This window comes from Mustela putorius, unplaced genomic scaffold (assembly GCF_011764305.1).
Source record: "Mustela putorius furo isolate JIRA1106 unplaced genomic scaffold, ASM1176430v1.1 tig00000196_pilon_pilon_pilon, whole genome shotgun sequence".
In the NCBI taxonomy this organism is placed as follows: domain Eukaryota; kingdom Metazoa; phylum Chordata; class Mammalia; order Carnivora; family Mustelidae; genus Mustela; species Mustela putorius.
The window spans coordinates 10102497-10128630 of NW_025421310.1; the positions used below are offsets into that span (position 1 = coordinate 10102497).

At 52.9% G+C, this 26134-nt stretch overlaps 1 protein-coding gene across 2 annotated transcripts; it reads right to left on the bottom strand.

Annotated features, from left to right (window-relative positions):
* Positions 1-39: 39 nt before the first annotated feature.
* On the bottom strand, positions 40-25260 carry MYBPC2 (myosin binding protein C2). 2 transcript variants are annotated; one of them, XM_013063922.2, is made up of 28 exons: positions 24550-25249; positions 23475-23564; positions 22846-22932; positions 22447-22595; positions 21908-22025; positions 21163-21211; positions 20927-20986; positions 18640-18833; positions 18200-18332; positions 15974-16098; positions 15769-15874; positions 14456-14628; positions 11981-12146; positions 10570-10676; positions 10195-10224; positions 9587-9726; positions 8345-8504; positions 8158-8262; positions 7474-7662; positions 6929-7063; positions 5323-5490; positions 5062-5150; positions 4738-4933; positions 4358-4497; positions 3486-3645; positions 3181-3317; positions 1490-1676; positions 40-161 (listed from the first exon to the last, which is right to left on the bottom strand). In XM_013063922.2, exons 1-28 carry the CDS (start codon positions 24566-24568, stop codon positions 151-153), a joined length of 3423 nt encoding a protein of 1140 aa, XP_012919376.1. In that variant the 5' UTR covers positions 24569-25249; the 3' UTR covers positions 40-150. The 2 variants fall into 2 exon arrangements, with proteins under 2 accessions (XP_012919376.1, XP_044933306.1); XM_045077371.1 differs by lacking the exons at positions 40-161; positions 1490-1676 and adding an exon at positions 2368-2529 and having other exon boundaries at positions 24550-25260.
* Between the last annotated feature and the right edge of the window lie 874 nt (positions 25261-26134).

Below are 26134 nucleotides of genomic sequence, written 5' to 3' on the forward strand. Positions count from 1 at the left end.
GCAGTGGAGCTAGAGATTCAAGAAGGACAGACACACACGGGTTGTAGACAAGACTATTATCTTAGTGGTAACTCTGGAAAGGGAAACAGTGTTCAGGGAAGTCCAGGTTAGGACCCAGCAGCCAATTACTTTGGCAGGTGGAAGGCAGTCTCACTGTGGCACTGCAGGGGAAATGAGAAAAGAGTGGGTAAGGTGGGGCGGGCTTCCCAAGTCCCTGTGCCCCACCCCCAGGCTCCTTTGCCCCTGGATTTACAGGGACAGCAGGGGGAGCATGTGGGTCCTTCACATCTCAGTGGGGCAATGAAACCACTGTCCTGGTGCAGACAATAACCTATGGCTTTGAACCCCAGACTGGGATGTTCTGATCAGGGATTTCTAAGCTGCCAGTGACAAGCTGTCACTGGAATCTCAAAGTAGGGATATTTCCGAGCTGATTCAATAATTAATAAAGGGGACAGTAAAACATTACAAATTGGCTCAGCCTGGAAGAGCAGTGTTCTTAATGACAGCCAGTAAGGCCACGGCAATGGTCTCGCTTGTTAAGAGTCTATGGTCACATCTGTCTTCTGGGCAGTCATCAGGGCCAGGGGGAGTCACAACTGGGGAGGGACCCTGGAAGCCCATATTTTTATCAGTCACATCTGAGGGACTTGGGTAGTGGCTACTCCAGTGAGCCTGGACTGGCAGATGTTTGATGAGCTGGAGCCCACGGCAGAGGAGGTGAGGAAAAGCATTCCAGGTAGAGGGAATGGCATGTGCAAAGTCCTAGGGACAAGAGAAACCACAACTAGTTTGTCCAACTGCCAACAGCTTGGTATGGCTGAAACAGTGTTGAGGGAAATGGGGTACATGAGGCCAGAGAGGGGCACATGGGAGAAGGCACAGGACCATGGACACCAGGCTGAGAGGTTTCAGAGCTGCTGGGGAACCTGGGGAGGGCCACAGGCAGGGGTGGGGCAAGCCAGCCCCAGAGAGAGAATTCCCTGGGGCCCTGTGGAGGATGGGCTGGAGGGAAAGATGGGAGGCAGGGAGGCCAGGCAAGAATTCCAGAGGAAGAAGTGATCAGGGCTGGGGCTGGTGGGGGGAGGTAGAGAGGAGGGGAGAGGACGGACAGAGCTTGGGGAGAAGAGGCATTTTTCTGGGCACCTGCACCTCTCCCCACATAGGCCAGGCCCAGCAGAGCCTTGGTGATCACCTGCCAGCTCTTCTCCATCTCATTCACCTCTTATCTGTCCTTCAACTCCCCTCGAAAACTTCCTCAGATGACTGCCACCACCGGATCAGGTGCTCCCCAGCCCCACCCCTACAGTGCCCCGTGCACACGTCACCCTGCATCATTCTTGGAGGGGTCTGAATCCGGCTTCCCTGTTACACACTTAGGGGCACCGGGATGATGGCTCTGCCCTCCATATGGCTCAGCCCAGGGCCTCCAGTTCCCTATGTGGGAGTGGGGGTGAAGGGGTGAGGGGCAGCCAGGCAGGGCGCTCACCTCGGACTTCCAGCTTGCACTCAGCCAGCGCCTCCCCCAGCTCATTGACAGCCCTACAGGAATAGGTCCCCGCGTCAAAGGGAGACGGGCGGCGGATGTTGAGTGTCAGGATTCCCTGGTAGTTGGTTATTAGGAATTTGGGATCTTCACGGATTTCCATTTGGTTCTTCATCCAGACCACCTTCGGCTATTGAGTGGAGTGGGAGAAGAGGCCAGCTTAGGGAAGGTCCACGGGTGATGGCAAAGTGGGCTTTGGAAGGCAGATCTGGAGGCAATTCTTGGTTGTCCTGCCACCTATTTTGATTGATGACCCTGAACTAGTCATTTCTCCTCTCTGACTCTCAGTATCCTCTTTGTGAGAGGAAGACCTCACTCTCTGTTGTGGCCCACAGAACCCTATGCAATTTGGCCCCATTACTCTTCTGTCCTCACCCCATCCTGTCGCTCCCTCCCTCTGCTCCATCCACACAGGCTGCCTCGTTTTTCCTCAAACAGACCCAACAGGCTCCCACCCCAGGACCTTGGCGCACTGGCTGTTCCCTCTTCCAGTACTGCTCTTCCCTCCTCTCTCCCCCTAATCAGCACTGGCTTATCTTTCAGGTCTCTGCTACATGTCCGCTCAGGTGCCTAGGCTGGGGCAGGAATGCCCACTGTCCATTCGCAACTACCCTCAGGGCTCTGACATGCATCCCACCCTTCGTACTGTCATAGTCATGTGCATGACTTCAGATTCATGTCAGTCTCCCCCAACATCCAGGAACTTCCCATCCAGCTCACCAGCACACACAGCCTCTGAAAACATGTGCTGAGCGTATGAACAGACTGCATGTGTGAGTGACGTAAGAGCGCAGAGAGAATAAATGAGCTGAGGAAACGAATGGCTTGGTAGGCGAGTAAATGAACAGAATGAATGAAGGAGTTACAGTTAGTGAACAAAGTGCGTGGACGTCGATGGAGGAGGAGAACTAATGAATCCACAGGGGGCCTACGGAGGCTGAAGCCGAAAACTTGGAGTTGGACCAGAGGCCAGCAAACTTCATCTGTAAAGGCCAGGTAGTCATTATTTCAGGCTCTGAAGTGTACACAGCCACATCCCAATAACATTTGATTTAGAGATCCTGGTGACAAGCAGAAAAGAGAGCCCTCTTTTGCCAGCCCCTGGTCCAGGTGAGTCACTGGAACTCAAGGTTGCAAGTGTCCACATTCCCAACAGCAGTCAGGAAATGACAGGACAGAAGCTGCCTGGGAGCCCTGGCGGTCCAGACCTCCCCCCAGCTCCTGCCAAAGTTTTCTATTTCTGAGGGAAGCTGGGGTGTAATTATGAGACTTGGGCTCTGCTTGAAGGGGGGAGAGGCAGGAAGTGGGTTAAAAGTAAATCCTGGGCGCCTGGGTGGCTCAGTGGGTTAAGCCGCTGCCTTTGGCTCAGGTCATGATCTCAGGGTCCTGGGATCGAGTCCCGCATCGGGCTCTCTGCTCAGCAGGGAGCCTGCTTCTTCCTCTCTCTCTCTGCCAGCCTCTCTGCCTACTTGTAATCTCTCTCTGTCAAATAAATAAATCTTTAAAAAAAAAAAAAAGTGAGTAAATCCCATGAACAGAGGAGAAGTCAGGGGGAAGGAGGTAGTATGGCTGGATCTGGGTGAAGATGTCCCTCTAGGATCACACACACACATCCACGCACACACACACGGCACCTTTGGGTGGCCTCTGACCGCGCAGTTGAGGGCAGCAGCGTAACCAGCCACGACCACCCGGTCTGGTAGAGGCGTCAGGAACTTGGGAGGTGTTCGGAAGTCATGTTCCTTGTACTCAAGAGGCTTGTAGGTGATACCTGGGGAAAGGGAGATGCACCCGTCAGGTGCCCATCTGGACTGGCCCCTGACTGCCTCTCTCCTGTCACCGGGTGCCATCAGCTTTGAGTCTGGGGGCGGGGAAAGGAGTCAAGGTAGAATCCCAGCCAAGAGAGGAGACTGGACTCCGTGAAGTGAGGTGGCAGGACCTGTCTTCAGGATCCGGGCCGTGTTCTTGGAGACACCGGGGGAGTCGCTGAGCCCACAGATGTTCTCACTGAAAACGCGGAAATAGTACTCGTTGCCCACAATGAGGTCAGGCACCGTACAGGAGGTGTGCCGGCTGTGTTCGTAGACGGTGAACCACTCCTGGGGCAGTGGGGGACAGACAGGGAGGGGCCGGGAGAATCAGACATAGGAACATGGACACAAGAAGGCCCAGGGCATGAGCAAAGCAAACCAAAGCGTGCATCCCGCTAAGACAGCTTGCGGTTCCCAGGAGTCACAATAGCCCAAGAGGTGGGAATAGCCCACGTGCCTGTCAGCTGCTGAACGGAAAGGCAAAACGTGGTAGGTCCAAACCGGGCACTCTCACTCAGCCATGGAAAGGACTGAAACCCCAATCCACTCAGGAAAACTTTCTGAGTGAAGGAAGCTGCATATTGCAAGTTCCTATTTATATGAAAAGTCCAGAGAAGGCAAATCCATACAAATAGGAAGCAGATTAGTGGCTGCCTGCGCCTGGGAGGGAGGGGGGAATGCTTAGTGGGTGTGATGTGTCCTTTTGGGGAGACGAAAATGTCTTGGAACTAGTTGTGTTGGTGACACAATAGTGGGAACAGACTAAAAGCTTCAAAATTGTTAATGCTTAATTTTATGTGAATTTTACCTTAGTTTAAAAAAAAAAAAGAAAAGAAAAGAAAACCCACCTTGTGACCAAAAGGCTTCCCTCCCAGCCCCAGCCTGTGTTCCCACTCTCTCCAAGGCGGGTTTCCCTTTCCCAGCAGTGACCTGGAGAGGATGGCATCTGCTCTGCGGATATCGCCCACCCCACCCCACCCTGGCCCTTCAGGTCTCTCACCATGGTTTTCTTGTCGGCTTTCTGGATAAAATAGCCCGTGATCTCACTGTTCCCATTATCTTTGGGGGGCTGCCACTCCACCAGCGCGTTAGTACCCCACACCTCCTTCACCATCACGTTCTCTGCTGGTCCTGCCTTTTCTGGAATGGTGGGGGTGGGGTGGTTGTCAGCCCCCAACCCCTTACCTCCTCCCTGCATCTCTCTCCACCTAAGCCCCCTCACCTGGTCCTGGGATTCTGATCAGGCTTAGGACTTTCCCCACTCCCGCTTCCTCGCCCTTTGGCCCCATCCCAGCCTCACGTCCGTGTTTCCATCCCAATCTCTTCACGTCCCATCTCCTGGGTCACAATGCTTCCCCACTGCCCCAGCTGCCCGCGCACCCACGACCCGGATACGGATGGTGGCCGTGTCCTTCATGTTCTCGATCTGCACGGTCAACTCGTACTCCCCTGAGTCCGAGCGTGCTGCCTGGCGCACGAAGAACACGGTATCGAAGTCGCTGGTGCGCACGTGCACGCGGTTGGGGTCCAGGGGTGCCCCGCCCTTCGTCCACACCACCTGGGGCCGGGGCTTTCCCTGGGTGGGGGCGGAAGGAAGGGAAGCCGAGAGGTCAGCCCCGGTCTTGCCCTGGGACCCGCCCTGGGCCCTGCCCTGGGCCCCACCCTTGGGCCCTGACCCCTCAGCCCGACTCCAGCTCGGCACACCTGGAAGGGGATGACGAGGTTGATGTGTTCCCCCACTTTGAGGATGTAAGTCTGGCGGAGATGGCGCGGGAGCCGGATCTTGGGTTGCTCTGAGGGCACAGACACAGGAATGGGGGCTCAGTGCTGGGCTGGGGGACACTCGAGGGAGGGACAGAGAGACTGTGGCAATGACGTTCTTGGGGGAGGCCCTAATGATGACATGGCAAGGGCAGGCCAGATGACAGCAACTTGGTCTTTGGAAGAGCGCTCAGAGTCACTTACGCACAATCTCCCGGATGGTGACGGGCTGGAACAGGGAGGCAGGCTCGCTCCGCCCTGCAATGTTGACTGCCACTACCCGAAACAAGATTTTTGCTCCCGTGGGGAGATTCTTGACGGTGAAGCCACAGCGCTCTATGGGCTCCGTGTTAGCTGGGACCCAGTCCTCGGCTACAAAAGAGAAGCCATGCTGGGAACCTTCTAGAAGCCCCTCAGCTGGTTGTCCCTTCCCATTCCTTGGGCTGACTGCAATGAACAGCAGCAGCTGATATTTGTTAAGCACTTATTATGACCAGGTTGGAAGGGTGGCATACGTGTTAGTTAGCTCACTGATCTCTGCCTCTGTACTATGTTATCCCCACTTTAGAGATGGGGAAATCAAGGTTCAGAGGAGTAGAGAATGAGGGGCTGGTTAGAGACAGCTTCTCGGATTTCCTGCCCCCTTGCTTTCTAGCTTAGGTTTATTGCCATAGGTTGGTGAACAAATGTGGGTCAGACCAACCACCACCAGGGCGAACTCTAACGAGACTAGGTCCTGAAACATCACAGTGGCCTGGCGCAGATGGGAGAGGGACAGGCAAGAGCAAGAATGGGGTAAAGAGCGCTGGAAAGAGAAAGAGGGAAGAAGCTGATGAGAGTCCAACCATCCATCATTTACATGCATTAGCAGATGCAGTTATCACTGTACCCTGTCAAGAAGGCAACTGTCTTCGCCCATTTTCAGATGAAGGAAAGTGTAGGGCAGGATGGGAACCCATGTCTGTCTGACTTTAAGGCCTGGGATACGGTGTTGAGATGATCATGCCTGTCTTCCCAGTGAGATGACTGTGTTGCAGGTACCCCCACAGCCGTAGCACCGAGCCTGGCATGGAGTCGAGCACTCAGTACGTGTTTGTTCAGTGGAGAATGGAGAGTTGGATATGTGGAAAGATGGGTGGATGGGTGGATGGATACATAGAAAGATGGAGAGACAGTAGACAGATGTCATGACCAGTAGACAGTGGTCATATAGGGAAATGGATGAATGGAAAGAAGGAAAGGAGGGTGGAAGGGAAGGAGGGAAGAGGGAAGAAAAATGGTGGTGAAGAGATAAATATATGGATGGAAAACGTTACAAGATGGATGGATAGTTTGTTGATCCAAAAGATTTTCAGATAAATAGACAGATGGTTGGATGGATGACCAATGGTGGGCAAATGGATGGAAGAATGCAGGAAGAAGGGAAGGAAGGAAGACAGGAAGGAAGGAAGGACGGATGGACAAATGGAGGGAGGGAGGAGAGAAAGAAGGAATATACGTAGTCGATAATTACAGGGATGATGGATAGATGGATGGAAAAGTATTACTGTATGGAAGATGGGTACAGGGAAAGGAGGAAGGAGGATGGGAGAAAGGGAGGGAGGGAGAGAGGACAAGCTGGTCAATGGGGGCCTGGCTTGAGCCATCCCATTTGGGGATTCAAGCAAGTAAAGACACAGGGCTAGGCCAGCCCACCCCACCAAAGAGCTCTCCTTGCACTGCCCTCTTTGCAGTCCCCTGGATTGGACCCCCAGCAGGGCTCTGTGTGAGACACCGTGCCCCCACCCCTAGTCCTGACAGGGCCACTCACAGTCCTCCAGGCAGTACTCCACCAGGTACCCATCGATGCCACCTGCCCCGATCCTATCTGGAGGCCTCCACTTGAGAGTGGTGGTCGTGTCTGTCACGTCTTCCACTGTCAGGTGCAAGGGTTCACTCGTGGGTGCTGTAAGAATCCAGGGAAAAGGAAGGTAGACGCAAATGAGGGGTCGGTGGTCACAGGGAGGGGCAGGAATCAGAGTTGGAGTCACTGATCAGGAAAGGGAGCAGTAGGTCCATGCGACAGGATATGTCATCATGAGTCATTAAAACCACAACGTATATCAAGGGATGGTGAGGTCTCCAGGAGGAGGGAGAAGTGTTGGTCTGGTAGGTCAGAGGTCTATGAGGGATCTGGACAAAGGCACAGAGTCTAGGATCATAGAGATTGGTGACTAATGTACTTGATCAGTAAGAGGTTGGGAGGTTGGTTAGGGCTGGAGGTTCAAAGGTCAGGTGTAGGGTCAGAGATCAGCAACAGGTAGGACAGGGGTTGGCGATGGACAGGGGTTTGGGGAGGGTGCAGAGGAGCATTACCAATAGGCATGAAGGGCTTGGTGTTCATGCTGGGCTGGGAAACACCAATGGCATTGACCGCAAAGACCCGCATCTCATAGAGGACACCCTCGATCATCTTGGTGGACTCATAGGTCGTCTCCGTAAAGACCTCAAAGTTCAGCTTCATCCAGCGCTGAGAGCCCTTCTTCTTCCGCTCCAGGAGGTAACCTGGATGCCCCCGCCCAACAGAGAGGAGTGATGCCCATGGGGAGACTATGGGGTCGCAGGTCAGTTGTAGCAGTGAGGGGCACATCAAAAGGTCACATGACCCCAGAGATGTCTGAGGACATGAATCTTGGGTTGGTTTTGGTTTCGGGGTCACAGAGCAGTCAGTAGTCACCAGTCATGGGGCTGAGGCTCAGGAACAGTCACGAGTCATGAATCAGGAGTCAGGGATCATAGAAAACCCTATGCTATAAGTGAAGATCCCCAGGTTGCTGGAAGCAAAGAATGTGAGGGAAGACCAAAGGAATTGCAAGACATCCAAGATGGAAAACCGATCTCAGAGGGAGATCACCAAGGATGATAAGAACTCTCAAAGGCTAATAAATAAAATCTTAAAAAAAAAAAGAATTCTCAAAGGCCAAGCAATCGTTGGGGTGGTGGGGCAGGGAGAGTAAGAGAGGTCAGAGGTCATGGGGACTCTGGCATACGGGCACTCACCAGTGACTGGCTGCCCCCCATCATACTTGGGTGGCTCCCAGACAAGAATGGCCCAATCCTCTCCAACAGAGGTGACCCGCACAGCCTCCGGGGGGTCTGGGACATCTGTGGGAGATAGGATGATCAGCAGGTCCCTCGGGGCCTCAGGGAGCCACCCTGGCTCACTCCCTCAGCTCCCTCTGCTCACCCACAACTCGCACGAAGATGGAGGCCACATCCTCGCCCACAGGGTTGGTGACCTTGATGGTGTAGCGGCCCTCATCTGCTCTATCGGCACTCTCGATCACGAAGCTGCTGACGTCTGTCAGATTCTCGATGCGGATCCTGCCTTCGGTGGCCGCGAACACCTGGACACAGCCACGGGGTGACCTTGTTCCATCTCTCCCCAAGCCCAGACCCACCTCTGCCCTGACTCAGAGTCCTCCAGCAGCTCCTCATCGCCACACATTACACTTGGCCTTGGACCCAGAGCAAGAGGACCTGTTGCATTTACACCCAGCCTCACCATTCTTCCCTGCTGCCCTCCTCATCCTCCAAACACCACCCTGAATTAAAATCCCAAAGATGTGGCATGCAATCCCCTCAGCCACTCTTCTATTTGCTCGCTCTTATTCATCCTTTAGGACTCGCCTAGAAGTCGCCTCTTCTGGGAAGCCATCTTGGAAGCCCCCAGCTGAAAGTGATGGCCCTACCCCCTGAAGTCTCAGAGTTTCCAGTACCCCCCTTTTATCTCAGCCTGGTAACCCTAGACTGTGACTGCTTGGGCACGTGTCTGCCTCCCTCCACTTCCCTCCTCGTGGAGATGATATCCCCAGTGCTATGCAGAGATAGTATCCCCAGAGCCCCGCAGAGAGGAAGACTCAGGGGTTGTGTTTGTTGACTGAAGGAACGAATGAAGGTTGAATCAAGTCTATCGATTTTACAGACTAGGACTCTGAAGCCTAGACAATGGAAGAAAACTTGAACTGTCCAATGCCTGGAACATACAAAATAAAAATATTTGTTGGAAGGATGGGACCTTGGACTGACTGGTGGATAAATGGACAAATGGATTAATTACTGGATGAAAAGATGGCCAGATGAATTAAATAATTGATAAGTTTATGAATGGAAAGATGGGTGGATGGTTGAGTTGATGGATAGCTGGATTTGTTGGCTGACTGATTAATGGATGGATGGAGGGAAGGATGGATGGAGGGATCGATGGAGGGAGGGATGGATGGAGGGAGCACCCACCATGTGGCAGGCCAGTACCATGTGATAGACAAATACAATCTCCAGTCTTTAATCCTCTGAAGAAGGACCATCATTCTCATTTTACAGACAATGAAACTGAAGCTCAGAGAGGGAAGCCACTTGTCCCAGGTTGCCCAGCAGAGCTGAGAGGGAGAAGAAGTCAGGGCAGGGGGTGGGGGGAGCCCCACTATACCTCATCTCCCTTCAGCCAGGTGGCGACAGGACGAGGCTCCCCAGTGATGGACACATCGAGCCTCAGCTTGTTTCCAGCCACAACCACAATTGAATTCTCTGAGGTCTTCCCTGAGCAGTCCAGGTGGATCTTTGGTGGCTCTAGTGGCAAAAAAGAGATATTGGGGGGTGCCTGAGTGGCTCAGTGGATTAAAGCCTCTGCCTTCAGCTCAGGTCGTGATCCCAGGGTCCTTAGATCGAGCCCCACATAGGGCTCTCTGCTCAGTGGCAAGCCTGCTTCCCCCCTCTCACTCTGCCTGCCTCTCTGCCTACTTGTAATCTCTGTCTGTCCAATAAATAAATAAAATCTTTAAAAAAAAAGAGAGAGAGAGATATTGGGGAACTTGGGAGTGGGCAGCTAGGTCATCCTGATCCCCCCAAGGCAAGCTGGGTTCCCCAAGAGCTGGGCTCCAATAGGCATAGACATCCTGGAGTCCTGCCCCCAGCCCCTCTTCCATCAGACCCAGGGGTCAGGACCCTCAGCCCCAGGAGTTAGGAACCCCAAACCCCTCCTCCCTCAGCCCCAGGAGTCCAGACCCTCAGCTTAGCATAGCAGCCCTTAGTTCTTACCTTGCTTGGGTACGTACTCCACCTTGATTTCTGGAGAACAAAGAAGATGGCTCTGTTAGCTCTAAATCCAGTAGGCCCCTAATCCCACCCTCCCACCCCAGAGGCTGAGGGGAAGGTCTGGCATCACCCAGTGACCCGGGGGTCTGGGCATGGGTCCAGGCCCATGACTGCCCCTCTCCCCAGGTGGACACTCGTCAGAATGTATAGTGCTCTCTCCCTCCATGTTTTTGTCTGACTCCTCCCACAAGATCAGATGCCGCCTGCTGTCACCCCTAATAACACTAGGGAAACCTAATCGTGAAGGAGGGATCTAGGCTCTGGGGTCTGGGAAGGTGGGTGCTCTGGCCCCTGGGGAACACAGAGGGGCACCCTCACCCAGGAAGTTGAGCTTGGCTGAGAGGGACAGGGCATAGCCGTCGGGCACGAATGTGTAGTCTCCCTCATCTTCAGGGCGGACATCATCGATCACCAGCTTGTGGAACCTAAGGTATTGTGGGGACAAGGCAGGAATCAGGTGGGTCACCCCACAGATCACCATGGAGAAACACCTTTTTTTTTTAAGTCTAGTCATTTAAGTAATCTCTACACCCAATGTGGGGCTCGAAGTCATAATGCAGAGATCGAGAATTGCACATCTTTCCAAAAGAGCCAGCCAGCCTCCCAGAGAAATACCCTCTCAATGTACTCTAAGTCCCCTTGCCCACCATTTTTTGTTTTTTAATTTGAGAGAGAGCAAGCACGAGCAAGGCTAGGGGCAAGGCAGAGGGAGAGGCAGGCTCCCCACTGAGTTCAGAGTCCAAGGTGGGGCTCGATCCCAGGACCCGGAGATCAGGACCTGAGCCAAAGGTAAAGGCGGACGCTTCACCAACTGAGCCTGCCAGGCACCATTCCCCCAAGCCCACCATTTTTATTCTGAGTTTCAAAATGCTATCATCTGAGTTCAAATCTCAGCTTTGCCACTTATTGGCTGTATGACCTTGAGCAAGTTAGCTAAAACCCCTGTGCGTTCAGTTTCTTCATCTATAAATGAGGAATCATGATAGCAGTCTACAGCAGGGTTGTTGTAAAGAAGTAAAACTCTCGGGGTGCCTGGGTGGCTCAGTGGGTTAAAGCCTCTGCCTTTGGCTCGGGTCATGATCCCACGGTCCTGGGATCGAGCCCCACATCAGGCTCTCTGCTCAGCAGGGAGCCTGCTTCCTCCTCTCTCTCTCTGCCTGCCTCTCTGCCTACATGTGATCTCTATCTGTCAAATAAATAAATAAAATCTTAAAAAAAAAAAAAAAGTAAAACTCTCCCAGCACGTAATAAATGCCCCATAAGTGTTACAATTCATTCTCAGAGTTACCGACACTCCTGGCAGGCAGGGTTCCTGACACAGAACCCGGAGAAAGCCTGCATTCTGCCAAGAGCTGCGGTCAGGAAATGTGATTCACCACTCTACAGGGGCACATGTGCTTGGGCGTGCTGTTGTGGCCTCACGGTGGCTCTCCACATCCCACAGGTCACCAGGTGCTTCTCCTGGATGTCCCTGTGCCACCTGTTGAATTCCAGGCCCTTTGTTTCCCCAGCTAGATGTCTCCCCCACTTTGTAGGAGACTGTTGGCAGACATGGCCACAGGTTCTCCCCTCCCTGTATCTGTGCCCCTTGTGGTAAGACCCTGCAGTAAGACCCTTCCCCTTAAACCACTAAGTAGAGGGATGGTTGTTCTGCAGCAATAGCCAACTGATACACACGCCACCCCCATGCACCCCTCCCCTTCCACCACTTCCGGAGTCTACTCCGCACCTCCCCACGTGGGAGATGGTGATCCTCTTGCTCGGCCGCACCTCGACCCCATTCTTGTACCACTTGCCTGTCACCTTCTCATCAGACACCTCACACTTAAACACGGCCTGCTCTGAGGCCTTCACTGTCAGATCTGCGATGTCCTGCAGGACCTCCAGCTGTTTCTCTGGGCATGGAGAGAAGGATACGAGGCCATGAGAACTCCAGGCGGCCCACAGATATTCACAGCGCTGTTCCAGGCACTGGCGATATAGCTGTGAACAGCCCAGAAACATCCACCGGCCTGGTGGAGCTCATATTCTAATGTGGAAGCGGTCAGTGAACAGGGAGACACAGAAACGTACAAAAAGGGCACCTGGGTGGCTCAGTAGATTAAGCATCTGCCTTTGCCTCAGGTCATGCATGATCCCAGGGTCTTGGAATCGAGTCTTGCAACAGGCTCCTTGCTCACTGTGGAACCTGCTTCTCCCTCTGCCTGCCACTCCCCCTGCTTATGCATTCTCTCTCTCTCTCTGAGAAATAAATAAATAAAATCTTATAAAGAAAGAAAGAAATATATAACAAAAGGGAGTGATGAAGCCTGAAGGAGGGCAGGGAAGAGTCTGTGCGAGAATGCGTTAGAGTCCCCCAGGTAACAGGAACAGCATGTGCAAAAGCCCTGTGGAGCAGTGCAGGCTCAGTGTGGGAAACAGCAAGGAGATGAGTGCGCAGTGAGCGAGGCAGACATGGTAGGAGATGAGCTGGGTAGGGGCAGACGGGGCCAGATCACAGACCTTGGGGGCCCCAGAGAGGACTCCCAGCCAGGCAGAAGCCACTAGAGAATGTTGTAAAGATGGCTGGGATCTGATGTGCATTTTTTTTTTTTTTTTACAAAACAATGCATTTATATGCCTTAAAAATAAAGACAGTGGGGGCCCTGGGTGGCTCAGTCGGTTAGGCATCTGTCTTCAGTTCAGGACATGGTCCCGGTGTCCAGGGCTCGGGCACCAAGTTGGACCCTGTGCTCAACAGGGAATCTGCTTCTCCCTTTCCCCATCCCCCTGCCTGTACTGTCTCTCTCTCAAATAAATAATTAAATCTTAAAAAAAAAAAGGGAAAAAAATAAAATAAAGGAAATGGATTTAGATGTAAAGGGGTTATCTCCTCCTTACCCACCTCCAATCCTCCCTTCTCCAAACAGGCACTACCCGTTTAGTCAACCACTATGAATGAAAGCAAATAGGTATATATGTTTTCTCTCCTCCCTCCCTTCCTTTCCTTCCTTCCTCCCCTCCCCTCCTTGCAAATTGTAACATATTTGCTCTTTTACCTGATAACAGGGTATATTGGAAATCCTTCCATATCAGTGCATGTCACACTGTCCATTTTTAAGGGCTTCTTATTGACATACCATAATTGATTAGGCTCATAAATACCTTAGTTTGGGGTTGGTTAATTTTTTTATATTTAAGGAATTACAGACTCACAAGCATTTGCAAATGTAATGCATGGAGTCCTACATGGCTTTCAGTCAGCTTCTCCTGGCGGAGAGGGTGACGTCATACATAACAGGAAAGTGACCTGGGCCCTAGACGGCCCTGTGCTCAGTTTCCACCATCTGACTTACATTTTACAAGGATCACTCTCTGGCTGGTATGTATGTGAGTGGAGGAGGGGGCGACCATGAAAACAGGGCACCCACTGACCAGTGCTGTCGTTCAGGCATGAGGGGTGGAGGCCTGGGACAAGTGAGGGCAAAGAGGAGGGGAAGAGCGGTCAGACCCTGGATATCTTCTGAGGGGGAAGCTGCCAGGAGTCGCTGGGGAACTGAATGCCGGGGGAGGCCAAGAGAGGAGTCAGGGGCAACTGCAAGATTCGGGGCCTGAGCAATGTTTGTTTGTTTGTTTGTTTAACATTTTATTTATTAGGGGCGCCTGGGTGGCTCAGTGGGTTAAAGCCTCTGCCTTTGGCTCAAGTCATGATCCCAGGATCCTGGGATCAAGCCCCACATCAGGCTCTCTGCTCAGCAGGGAGACTGCTTCCCTCTCTTTCTGCCTGCCTCTCTGCCTACTTGTTATCTCTGTCTGTCAAATGAAAATCTTAAAAAAAAAAAGATTTTATTTATTACTTTATTTGAGAGAGAGGGGCAGAGGGGGAGAAGCAAAGAGAAAGGGACAAGCAGACTCCATGCCGAGCACAGAGCCTGACATGGGGCTCGATCCCAGGACCCCGAGATCATGACCTGAGCTAAAACCAAGAGCTGGACCCTTAACCGACTACGCCACTCAGGCACCCCTGAGCATTTTTTTTTCTTTCTTTATTTATTTAAGTAAACACTCTACCCTGAACGTGGGGCTCGAACGCATGACTCCAAGATCAAAAGTCACACGTTCTTCTGGCTGAGCCATCTAGGCACCCCAGGGCCTGAGCAATTTTGAGCTGTGAGGAGAAGCTTGACACATTGCAGCAACCCCTCTCCACCTGGAGGGCCCGTACCTTCCACGATGAGCTCGGCCTCACACTGGCCTCCATTGGTCATGACCTGGTAGCGACCCCCATCCTCCAGGGTCACATCTGAGTAGATAAGAATGTGATGCTTCCCATCCTTCTTGAAGCGGTATCGAGCCTTGTAGGAATCCTCCCGTGTCAGTTCCACCCCATCTTTCATCCTAGGCAAAGGGGAATGTGAAGAAGAGAAGTGAGGGACCCACACAGCCCTGGGTCTGGATATCACAGGGGGAAGGCCAGAGAGACAGTCCTGAGCGGAGGTCAGGATCAGAAGGGCAGTCCCAGGAGGGAGGAGAGAGTCAGGTTGACAGAAGCATCTTGAATAGTTGGGTCACAGGTGGGATAATGGGTCACAGGAAGTCACAGTCCACAGGGAGATGCCACAAGGTCCCGGTTGGAATGAAAGGTTACTGGGAGATGTCAGGGCATGGAGGGAGTCCTGGGGTCCCAGAGAGACATCAAATATTGTGGCCTCTCTAAACGGCACTTCCCTGCCTGAGAAACTCCTCCCTTCCCACTTCTTTTCTACCTCCTTATCATTAAAATCTCAGCTCCATTGTCACCTCCTCCAGGAAGCCTTCCCTGACCTCATGAGTCCCTTCTGCCTATTAAAAAGTGATTATAGCTTCAGTTAGTGCTCTTCTGAAACGTTTGTCAAAATAGAACTTTTATATTTATTCATGTGATGTCTTGACTAACACGTCTCTCTCTCCTACACATATACCCCAGAGGTTTATCAGATTATTAACTCTAAAAGGGTGGGTGACATATTGGTATATTTTCTCACCATTATATCTCCGGTACATTGAAGAGTGCCATCATATAATAGGTGCTCAATAAATATTTGTTGGGTGGGTGAATAGATGTGGGATGGATGAATGTATGAGGAGAAGGGTGGGTGAGTGAGTGGGTGAGGGGATGGATAGGTGGATGGATGGATGGGTGAATGGAGAGATGAACCAATGGGATAGACGAGTGGATGGACGGATAAAGGATGGGCTGATGAATGGATACGTGAGTGGATGGACCAAAGGATGGATGATTGGTTGAATGGATGAGTAAATGAATCTGAAATAGCAAGGATCAGGAAAGGAACTGGAAGAAGATAAGATGGGTAGAGGTCAGAAGTTCCAGAAAGAGATCATGGGTACAGGTCAGGATTTATGGAGAAAGGCTGAGCTGAGGTCTCCTGATGACTGTTGGGTAAAGTTTCAGAATCTCTAAGAGGCTCACAAAGATCAGAGCTGAGGCAAAGAAGCTGTGGGCACCTGTATGGAGCTCAGGGGTCAAGAGTCACTTACCACATGACCTGGGCACCATCTTCTGATACCTCCACTGACATTTCCACCCGGTCACCCACAAACACCTGCTGGTCCTCGAGGGGTTTGACAATCAGGACTGGAGGTTCTGTAAGACACAGAGGGACAGGAGGTCAGTAGTTTCAGGACCTCCTACCCCCACCTCAGAGCTCCACTCCCTAAGCTCAGGCCCAAATCTCAGCCTCACCTTTGACAAAGAGCTCGGTGAAACACTTCTCATCTTTGACAGCGACCTCATAAGCAGCATCGTCCGCCAGTGTACACTTGTTGATGGTGAGAATTCGCTTCTTACCAACATTCTCAAACACGTACCTGGTGCAAAAATCTTGTCTTAGCCTAGAGCCTGGAGGAGATCCCGGGCCTGGAGTAGATCTACCCACCAGTTCTCAGGGCAAGTCACTCCCTCTCAGGGCCAGATTGTGCAGGAGCGGAAAGATGGTCTAATTTCTAGTATTTAAATACCCATAGTGGAAATCTTAACTGCCCCCTCACCGCCCATATCCATCCTCCCCTTCCATTTAGCAATAGCACACAGCTACCGACCTGAGAACTACATTTCCCAGCTTCCTTCGCAGCTACAATGGTAGGCCCCTGAACTTGGGCCAACAGAATGTAAGTGGATTCCAGCTGCATAACTGCTACTTCATCTCCACCTTTGTGTTGCTTGCTCTGGACTTCTCTCCTTCCCCCTTCCTGTCACCCATGACCCAGCTTCAATCAAGGGGACGAAGACAATGTCACAAGAAATGGCGTAGCCCAAAATGTGGAACCTGGGTCCCCAAACAATCTCTAAGGAAAAAGCCAACCCACCAGCCTCAATCAGCTAGGAATACATTTCTCTCTCACTTCAAGTAATGTAACCTAGGGACTTTGTTACAGCAACTTAACCTGGACCTTAACTAACTTAACTTTTTATCTTATCCAACATGCTCCTGATGAGAAACTGAGAAGACAAAGCCAGGGCACCTGGCTGGCTCAGTCAGGAGAACATGCTGACACTTGATCTTGGAAATCCTGAGTTAGAACCCCACGTTGTGTGTAGAGACGACTTAAATAAATTAATAACTTTAAAAAACACACACACACACACAGCCAAGAAAAAAATAATAAAACTAGAACCCATCCAAGAGATAACTGTTGCAAACATTTCGGTCTGTCTTTCCAATCTTTTTATCTATATGTATGTAGATTAACATTGTGTGAAGCAGAAATGGGAACCACGCTTCTTTCCGTTTGCAAACTTTGACCAGCTTCCCATATTAGTATACATTTTAGGATCTCATTCTTAGTGACCACATAGAACTTTGGCAAGGAATCATACATTTTGGTTGTTTTCCATTTTTTGCTACAATAGCAAATGCCTTAGGGAACATCCTTGCAGCGAAATATGCACAACCATGATAATTCTCTTAGGATAAATCCCTCAAATTGCACAATCTGAAAGATTTTTAACACACTGCCCATTCAGAGATTTAGCAAGTACCATTCCTGCCAGCAGCATTTGTGTACCCATTTCTCTATGTTGTCTCCAGCACTGGGTTTTATCATTTTGGAAAGTCTTTGCCTGTTTGGAGAGCAGAAAGACTATTACTTATTTGCATTATTATTGTTGTTGTTGCTATTATTTTCAAGGTTGAATGTGCTCTCCGCAGCACATTGGCCATTGGTTTCTTCTCAACCAAATTCTTGTTTTCATTACCTTGAACAATTTTTTTAAAAGCTTATTTATTTATTTATAAAAATTTTATTTATTTATTTGATAGAGAGAGCACGCACATGAGCAGGAGAAGAGGCAGAGGGAGCAAGGAACTGAGCAAGGAACCCAATGCAGGACTTGATCCTGGGATGACCTGAGCTGAAGAGAGATGCTTAACCGACTGAGCCATCCAGGTGCCCCTAAAGATTTTTTTAAGAGTAATCTCTAGGGGCTCCTGGGTGGCTCAGTCATTAAGCATCTGCCTTCAACTCAGGTCATGATCTCAGGTCCTGGAATCCAGTCCCACATCGGGCTCCCTCTGCTTACCAGGAAGCCTGCTTCTCCCTCTCCCACTCCCCCTGCCTGTGTTCCTCTCTGGCTGTCTCTCTCTCTCTCTCTCTCTGTCAAAAAAAATAAATAAATAAAATCTTAAAAAACAATAACAAAACCCTTAAATTAAAAAAAAAAAAAAGAGTAATCTCTACACCCAATATGGCACTTGAACTCATGATCCTGACATCAAGGGTCACATGCTTCACCTACTGAGCCAGCCAGGTGCCCCTCCTTTGTCAATTTTTAAAATTGAGGTATTTACATTTTTCATATGAATGAGGGAGAGCTCTTTCTGGGTTAAGAGTGGTCAGATTTATATCTGAGCCCTCTCTGGGACTCAGATCTCCCCCCACCCCTCCTGAGGGACTGTCCCTCAACACATACTTGCTACTTGGTTTGATCTCTTGGCCGTTCTTGTACCACTTAAGAGGAAGGTCTGGGTCACTGATTTCCACCACCAACTTGATCTTGTTGCCCCTGTCCACTTGGTAGGCTGGATCCAGCTTCTTTGTGAAGGCTGGAGATTGAAGGATGCAAGGTACATGGAGCTGAGAGGTTCTCACTGCCCTGGTCACCCCCAGAGCTGCCACATCTCCCTCCCCAGACCATGGGCTCTCCAAGGTCAATGTCAGGAAGCCTCCCATGAACTCGGAGAAGCCTGACCACAGGGCCCTATTACTCCTTAGATTGGGACCTTCAAGAGATAGGTCCAGGGTTCAAACCATGCAATACCCATGATGCTGGGATCCCTACCCCCTAGCATGTCCAAACATCCAATACCCATGATGCTGGGAGGGCCCACTTTCCCACTGAGCAGTGCTGACCTGAACTCTTCTTGACCTCGACCTTGGCCTTCTTGAGCCGCTTCAGCATGCCCCGAAGGTCAGTAATGCCATACTGGAAGGCAATCCTCTCGTACTCACTCTTCTTTGCCCCTTTCAGGAGCTCCCAAATTTCAGGAGGGATGCCTAGGTCATCATCATCTTTCTTCTTTTTCTTCTCCTCCTCAACCACCTCCCTGAGGGCAGGGAGAGTGGGCAGGGGCCGCAGGGGGTGGAGGGGCAGTTAGGATTAAAAGGTGAGGTGCTCCCTCTGCCTTTGCCCTCCCTCTGCCTTCACCCACTTGCTGTGCCACTCTCTCCCTCTGGGCCTGATGTCCCTTTCCTTTCCACCTGGATGCCTCAGCCTCCTCCTTGACCTCCTGGCCTCCATTCTGCCTCTTCCCCTCCAGCCTGCTTGCCACATGGCCCCAGGAGGGTATTCCTTACTTCCACATCAGATGACATCCTTTCCTTGTTCAGAATTCTTCCATGGGTCCCCCACTGCCATCAGGAGGAAGCCTCAGCAGCTCAGCCTGACAGTCATGACGCCACCCACCATGCCATCAGCACCCCCACAACCACCCAAGCATGTTCCTTGCCTTTCCTGAATGCTCAGGCCCCCCTCCTGCCTCCCAGCCTTTGCACAAAATGTTTCCCCACCCAGATGACCCCTCCCTACTTTCCCTTCCTGATGCACTCCTCTCCAGACCTAGTGCCAAAGCCCCCTCCTCTGTGAGGCATTGCTGGTCTTCCCAGGCAATGAGTTGCCTTCCCTCTGGGTTCTCACAAGGTCTCTGTGGGACCCTCTCTCTGGTCACACTAAATAATCTTGGCCTCTATCTACGTCTGTTGGACCAGACCCATATCCCCCAAACAATCTGTGACTCAGTGTCAGGGACCAAATAAAACTTCTCTCTGTCCCCTGATCTCAGCCCAGGGCCTGGGAGACAGGAGGCTTCAGAAAATATTTGCTGAGTGAGAAAGTGAGTAGATCTCTGGAAAGAAGGAAGGAAGGGAAGGGAACAAAAAGAGGAGAGATGAGTGGGGAACAGGAGGACATATGAATATCTGCAATGATGTACAGAGCTTTGGGTGGAGAAATAATACAGGCATGGGTCAAGTCATTGATGGATGGCTGGGGTGATGGATGTGTTGGTCCATGGATGGGTGATAGGTGGTGGATGGGTGGCATGAAGACAGATGAATAGGCATATGGAAGATAGCTGGGCAAGTGGATGGACTGATGGGTTGGTGGCAAATGGCTGGGTCGGCAATTGGGTGGAAGTGTTGAGGGGAGATGGCCAGGCAGGTGGTTATCTGGGTAAAGACAAGGAGATGAATCTGTCATTCGATGGGGTTGATGTGGATTTGGGTATGGGGATAGATGAATGAATAGAAGAATGGATGGGTGGACCAGTAGTTAATGAATAACCAAGGGAACAGAAAAGCATCATATTGAACACTATAAAATTGCCAATAGCCCATCATTTTTACCTAAAGAAGAGCAATTTTGTATACATCATGCACAGAGAGCTATCTGGATAGATGGATGTGTCACTGAAGATGTGAAGCGTTGATCGAAGAATGCATGGCCAAGTGGGTGGGTGGGATGACGGATTCAGTTGAGAGAGAGATGTAGATGCAGATAGATACCCAGGTGGGAAGGAAGATGGATGAGAGACAGATGGGTGGTGGAAAGTGGACTGGGGTGCCTCCATACTTAGGGAATGGGATTAAGGGGTGGGTAGGTGAAGGATGAATGGATGGGCTACTGACGGGGTGGTTGAGTGTAATGGTAGATGAGTGGATAGACAGGTGGGAGATGGCGGGTAGATGAATGGATGTGTGGGTGGATGAATGGGCAAATGCACAGGTAGGTGAGTGGTTGGATTAGTCAATGGATACACAGGTAGCTGGTTGGACAGACGGGTGATTGGTGAGTGGATGGGTGGACCTGCCTCACCCAGAATGGCAGATGGGTGTTTGACTGGGTGCTCAGAGGGATGTACAGGTGAATTAGAGCCTGAGTGAACAGGAAAATGGCTGTGAGGATGACGGGTTGAAGGGTAGGTAGGTAGGGGAACTGGCCAGCAGATGGCTGAGTGGGTGTGGTTGTAGGTAACTGTGAATGGTGAGTACGGGGATAGGTGGAGGGACAGACGGCCGGATGGGTGGAAAATGGGTAGATGCAGGTCACAGAGTGGAAAACAGGGCATCCAGGGCTGGCAGTGGAACCTCCTCCTCTATGAATCCCCATCTCCCCTCTCTAGGCCAAGTAGGGTAGGCTTACCTCTTCTTCAACAGGCTGCTGAAATCCAGCTCACCCGCATCTTCTGACTTCCCTTCACCCCTGTGGCCATTGAGAGGGTGTGTGAACCCCATGGAGGTCCTGTGCCCTCAGGCCTGCCCTGAGTCCCCACTCTTCCCTTCTCCCACAGCTCCCCTCCCGGGAAAGACACTCCATAATCTTTGGCACCAGCAGACACCAACCCCCCACACCTCTTCCCAGGCTCCAGGATCACTTACGAACGCTTGAAGCTTTCTAGACCCTGCCCAGAGGCATCCTGACGGGGTACTGGGGAGAGGAGATGGGGGGACAGAAGGTGAGCTGGAAGCAAGGCCTGATCTAAGACCAAGAGTGCCCCTGCAGGCCTGCACAACCTCCCCCCAGGTCCCCTGTCATGGGCCAGCACATCCTGCAACTTGAGCATGGATTCCTGTTTCCCTTGCTGCCGTACTGCCCCACGAGCAGCCTCTCCCACCACACACCAGGGCCAGCACACTCTTCTCCCCAAGCCTGGGCAGCCGCCTTCCCTGTGTCCCCCATATTTAAGCCCCACGCATCCTGGGCTGTAGACCCCAGAGCCGGTACACCCTCAAGGGTCCATACATATGCCCCCAAATCTATAATAACCTCCCACTAAGCTTGCACACCCTCACCCTAAACCTGGACACGTTCATTTCCCAAGCCCTCATGGCTACCTTCTCTAGCCTGTCCACTGAGACCCTGGGATCCACTTAGCTCACCTTCTCAGCCTTCGCTGGGCACCCAAAACCCTGCACCCTCTCCACCCCAAGTCCACACCTCCTCATGGTCTAAGCCCATAAAGTATCTCCCCAGTTTTGAATGCCCCGACCCCTGCATTTTCTCCCTCCTCCCCAAATCTCACCCCCACATCTGGACGCTCTCTACACCAGGCTGACACACCCATCCTAGCCCCACCCCCCACAACCCTTTGCTCCCTCACCCCCGCCACCCCCACCAGCGCACCCTCTACATCAATGTTGAAGGCACAGCTATCACAGAAGTCCTTGGCTTTGACCTCAAGGCGGTAATTCCCACGGTCCTCCACGACCACTTTCCCAATGTGTAGCTCCACGGTGTACACCTGGGGGGCAGGGAGCCAGGGATGTGGGTGAGTGTGACTTCTCCCCAGCCCCACCCCACACCCCCCCGGGAGCCCACCTCACGTCTCCCTCTCTGGGTCCTCACCCTGGCCCCACTGGAAGGGCCTGCTGTCTCTTCGCATGCCTGGACAAACTTGACCCTGGGGGCCCACATCTCTGACCCCAGAGACCTTTCTGGGAATGCACGGACTGACCAAGTGTGCCCTGCCCTAACCCAAACATTGTCCCCACCTGTCCCCCACAATCTCCACCAAGCAGCCCCACACAACCTCTATCCCTGGAGGTCCTGTTTTCCATCCTACAGGGGCTCCAGGCTTCAAGCAACAGGCCTTCTGAGAATCGGGGGCTGCCCAACCTCCATCCTTAGCCCATACGCCCTCAGTGTCCCCACGGGGTCCTCACATTGCTGGCAGACTCATGGGACTCCTTGAAAGAGAATCGGGCCCCGCTCTTGCTGCCCAGCTCCAGCCACTTCCCCTTGAACCACTTGATGGTTGGTTTCCCTGGGAGCTCCTTCCCGTTCACCTTGGCTGAGATCACCACATCTTTTCCTGGGGGGTGGGGGTGGGGGATGGGAGGGAGCAGCCAGACAGGAACTGTGAGACTCTACAGAGAGGACTGGGAGTTTCTCCTTCCTTGGACAGAGGAGTCCAAGTCCCCAGCCCCCTCCTCCCTCACACTCAGGAGCCCTGGACCCCAGTCCCCTCCTCCCTCAGACTTGGGAGTCCAGACCACCAGCCCCCTCCTCGTTCAGACCCGGGAATCATGTCTCCAGCCCCCTCCTCCCTCATCCCCCCTCACCATTCTCCACTGACACTGAGTCTGGCTTCTTCAGGAAAATGCCAGTGGGCTCCTCAGCAGTCGGAGACTGGTCCTCAGGTGGAGCTTCTGCTTAGGAGACAGGATTGGGGGGATCTGAGGCAGGCTAGGGAAGGGGCAGCAGGCCACTTAATGAGTGGGGCTTAGAGCCTGTGAGGGACCCTCTGCTCAGATGCCAAAGCATGGAACAAAGTGGCTTCTCCTGACTTTGGAAAGACCATGTATCACGGAGGTGACTGCATGACTTTGGCCAGTCTCCTCCACTCCTTTGGACCTCAGTTTCCCCATTTGTGAACTGGAGGGAGGTGGATTGGATCATTTGAACATGGCTTTGGGGTAGGAGAGGTGTGGAAATAGACCGCGACATCCAGAACTAGGCAGGACTCCGTGATGAATCAGCCAGCTGCTAGGGGCATGGGGACCAGTCTGAGGGGCAGGGCTCTAACCTGGGGGCACTGGGGAGCCATGGAGGGTTGTGGGCAACTGTGGGAAGGATGGATTAGCTCTGGAGGTAGGACTAAAGGAGAGAGAGCAAGGTGCTGCAGAGGTACAAAGGGAGCCTGGGGGATGAAAAGCCAGGTTCTGCAGATCCCACAGGAACATTGTCTCACCTTTGGCGGGCTCTGCAGGAGCCTCCTCAGTGGGGGCTTCCTTGGGAGCTGGTTTGGCAGCCTCTTTGCCTTTGGGGGCCTTTTTGGCTACTGCGAGGTAAAAGATGTTCACAGATGCTCAGTGCCCTCCTCTTCCAAAACCCAGGACTCTAGCACCATCCCCCCCTGCCCCTTCAGGTGTCTGAGTGATCAGGTTTCCCCTTGCTCCAGACAAGCCGTGCCCCATCCACTCAGGCCACCAGGCCCTGACCTTTTGGGTCCTGGTGGTATAATTAGCTCTTTCCCGGGGCTGGAAACTGGACACCGTGTGCTGACCATGGCATCTTCCACCTGCCCTGCCTGCTGGCTTCTGGCCCACCCATGACCCAGCTGCAGTGAGGGGCTAGACCCCCACTCCACAGCCTGGTGCCAATGGTCTGGACACCCCAGGAGGAGGGTCCCTCCCAGGGACTTGAATCTCTTGTGTTCACTTCTTCATAGAGAGAAAGCCACACCCCACGTTAAAAATGTCCACAGTCCCATACAGAGAAGAGCATCAAATGGCAGAGAAAGGCTCACATAAGGGGCCCCTATATGGAGAAGGCTCCCTAATTCCTTTGTGAGGAAGCCCACATTCCTATTGAAAGGAGGTCCCCTCATCCTATTTATACAGACAAGAGCTCTCCTCACCAGACAGGAACCCCTAACCTCTATACACACAAGGACCCCACTCCCCTACAGAGAAGGGACTCAGTCCTCACTCAGAGAAGCACCCTGATGCCTATGAAGAGAACTCCATCCCCAAATGTAGAGGACTCCATACACTCCATACACAGGACTCAAAGTCAGATAATCTTTATCTGCACCCAGAAATGCCCCCCCAAATCCCTACAGAGAAAGGAACACCCTCACTGCACAGGGAAGGAGACCCACCAACCCAACACAGATATGGGGCCCCCCATCCCACAGAAGGAAGGGAAGCCCTCATCACCCAGAGAACACATCCCATTCTCCGAAACCTACAGAGGAGCCCTTTAGCCCCCATTCAGAAAAGGGGACCGCATCTCCACCCAGGGAGAGCAGTCCAGTAAGTCACCTGGTTTCGCCTCAGGCATGTCAGCAGACCTGGCTCCTGGGCTCCTCAGACCGCAGCTTGTCCCTCAGAGCCCTGGGGCGAACAGGTGGGCCCCCAGGGGGAGCCCTTTAAGAAGTCCAGAGACTCCCAGGAGGCTGTGGGAGGCATCAGCCTGGTCTCCCCGCCCTCCTTGCTGCCCCACATTCAGCGGGGCGTGTTCTGAAGAGTGAGAAATAACATCTGGACCGCGAGAGATGGCTAAATGCCAAGTCCCTGGGGAAGAGAGGCCTGGGGTTCAGACATCCGGGTCCCAGGAAGAGTGGGCCGGAGGCTAGGGCTCCCACGTCTGAAGGAGGAGGGTCTGGGGCTCACATTCTTGGGTCCAGGAAAATGGAGGATGAGGGCCTGGACTCCTGACTCCTGGGAGGCGGGAGATGAAGGGGCTGGGGTCTAAAATGGGTGAGGGCTCCGAGCCAGAACTCTGCCGTGGGGGCCAAAGGGGAAGACCGTCTAGAAAGCCATTCTTAGTATCTGCAAGTCAGGAGTTTTTGGGAAACCGGAGATGCGAGGGAGGGTCGGGTTTCCCAGCGTAGGCAAGACGGCTGCGGGGGTGGGGAGGCGATCTCTGTGCCCGCAGGAAGGGCACGGAGGCTCGAGGACTCTCGAGTCCCGCCCGCCCCTGAGCACATCTGAAGGCCTGCGGCCGCGACCACCTGGGACCCGGGATTGGCCGCGTGCACCTCCTGGGACCCAGCCGGCCGGCTCCACTCGACGGTTCCCGGAGCGGACGCGGCGGGCACTGGACGCGGGGGAGGGGGACGAGTGCCCCCCAGCGGGGCGGGTGGGGAGACCGGGAAGGCCCTGGAGAGCTGCCCGGACGTTGGCGCCCTTCCCGGCAGGGGGACCTGCGGCTTTCAGAATGGGTGGGGGGAAGGTGGTGGCAGGACGCCGGATGGGGGGAGGTGAAGGAGGCCAGAAGCGGGGGGTGGGGGGAGTGAAGAGAAGGGTGTCTGAGAGGCAGTGGGTGTTATGGGGAGGAAGGCGAGGTGAGTGTAAGAGGGAGTAGGGAGTGGGGGTTTGGGGTTAGGGCGGAGGATGGGAGAGGAAGTAACTCCGGCGGAGGGAGCAGGTTTGAGTGAATACAAGTCCCTCGGATTTTCTTCCTCTCGGCCTCCCCCTTCCCGGCTCTTCCAAAACCCCCTGCGAGCCGGAAACTGCCCCGCCTCCGTGGAGGGCCAAGCCAACCCGGCGCCAGGCCCTGTATGATGTTACGGGTTGCTAGGCAGACCGCCACACCGCTCCTGCGCGCCCAGCTGGGTGGTGTAATGGCTGGAACCAGAGCGCAACGCGCCGCCCGGAGCCTCCCGCCCTATCTGCCTGTCCGAGTGCTGTATCCAGACGTACAGAGAAGGGCAGAAATTCAGAAGGGGGGCAGACACCTTGACGGAAAGGGGAGCAGGGAGACAGTGGGGAAGAAAGGGAAAAAGCCTGGCTGTCTCAACCCGGAAGAAGAGGCGACTCCTGATCTCAGGGTTGTGATTTGGAGCTCCAGGTTGGTATAGAGATTGGTTAAAAATAAAAAATCTTTATAAAAAAGAGGGACAGA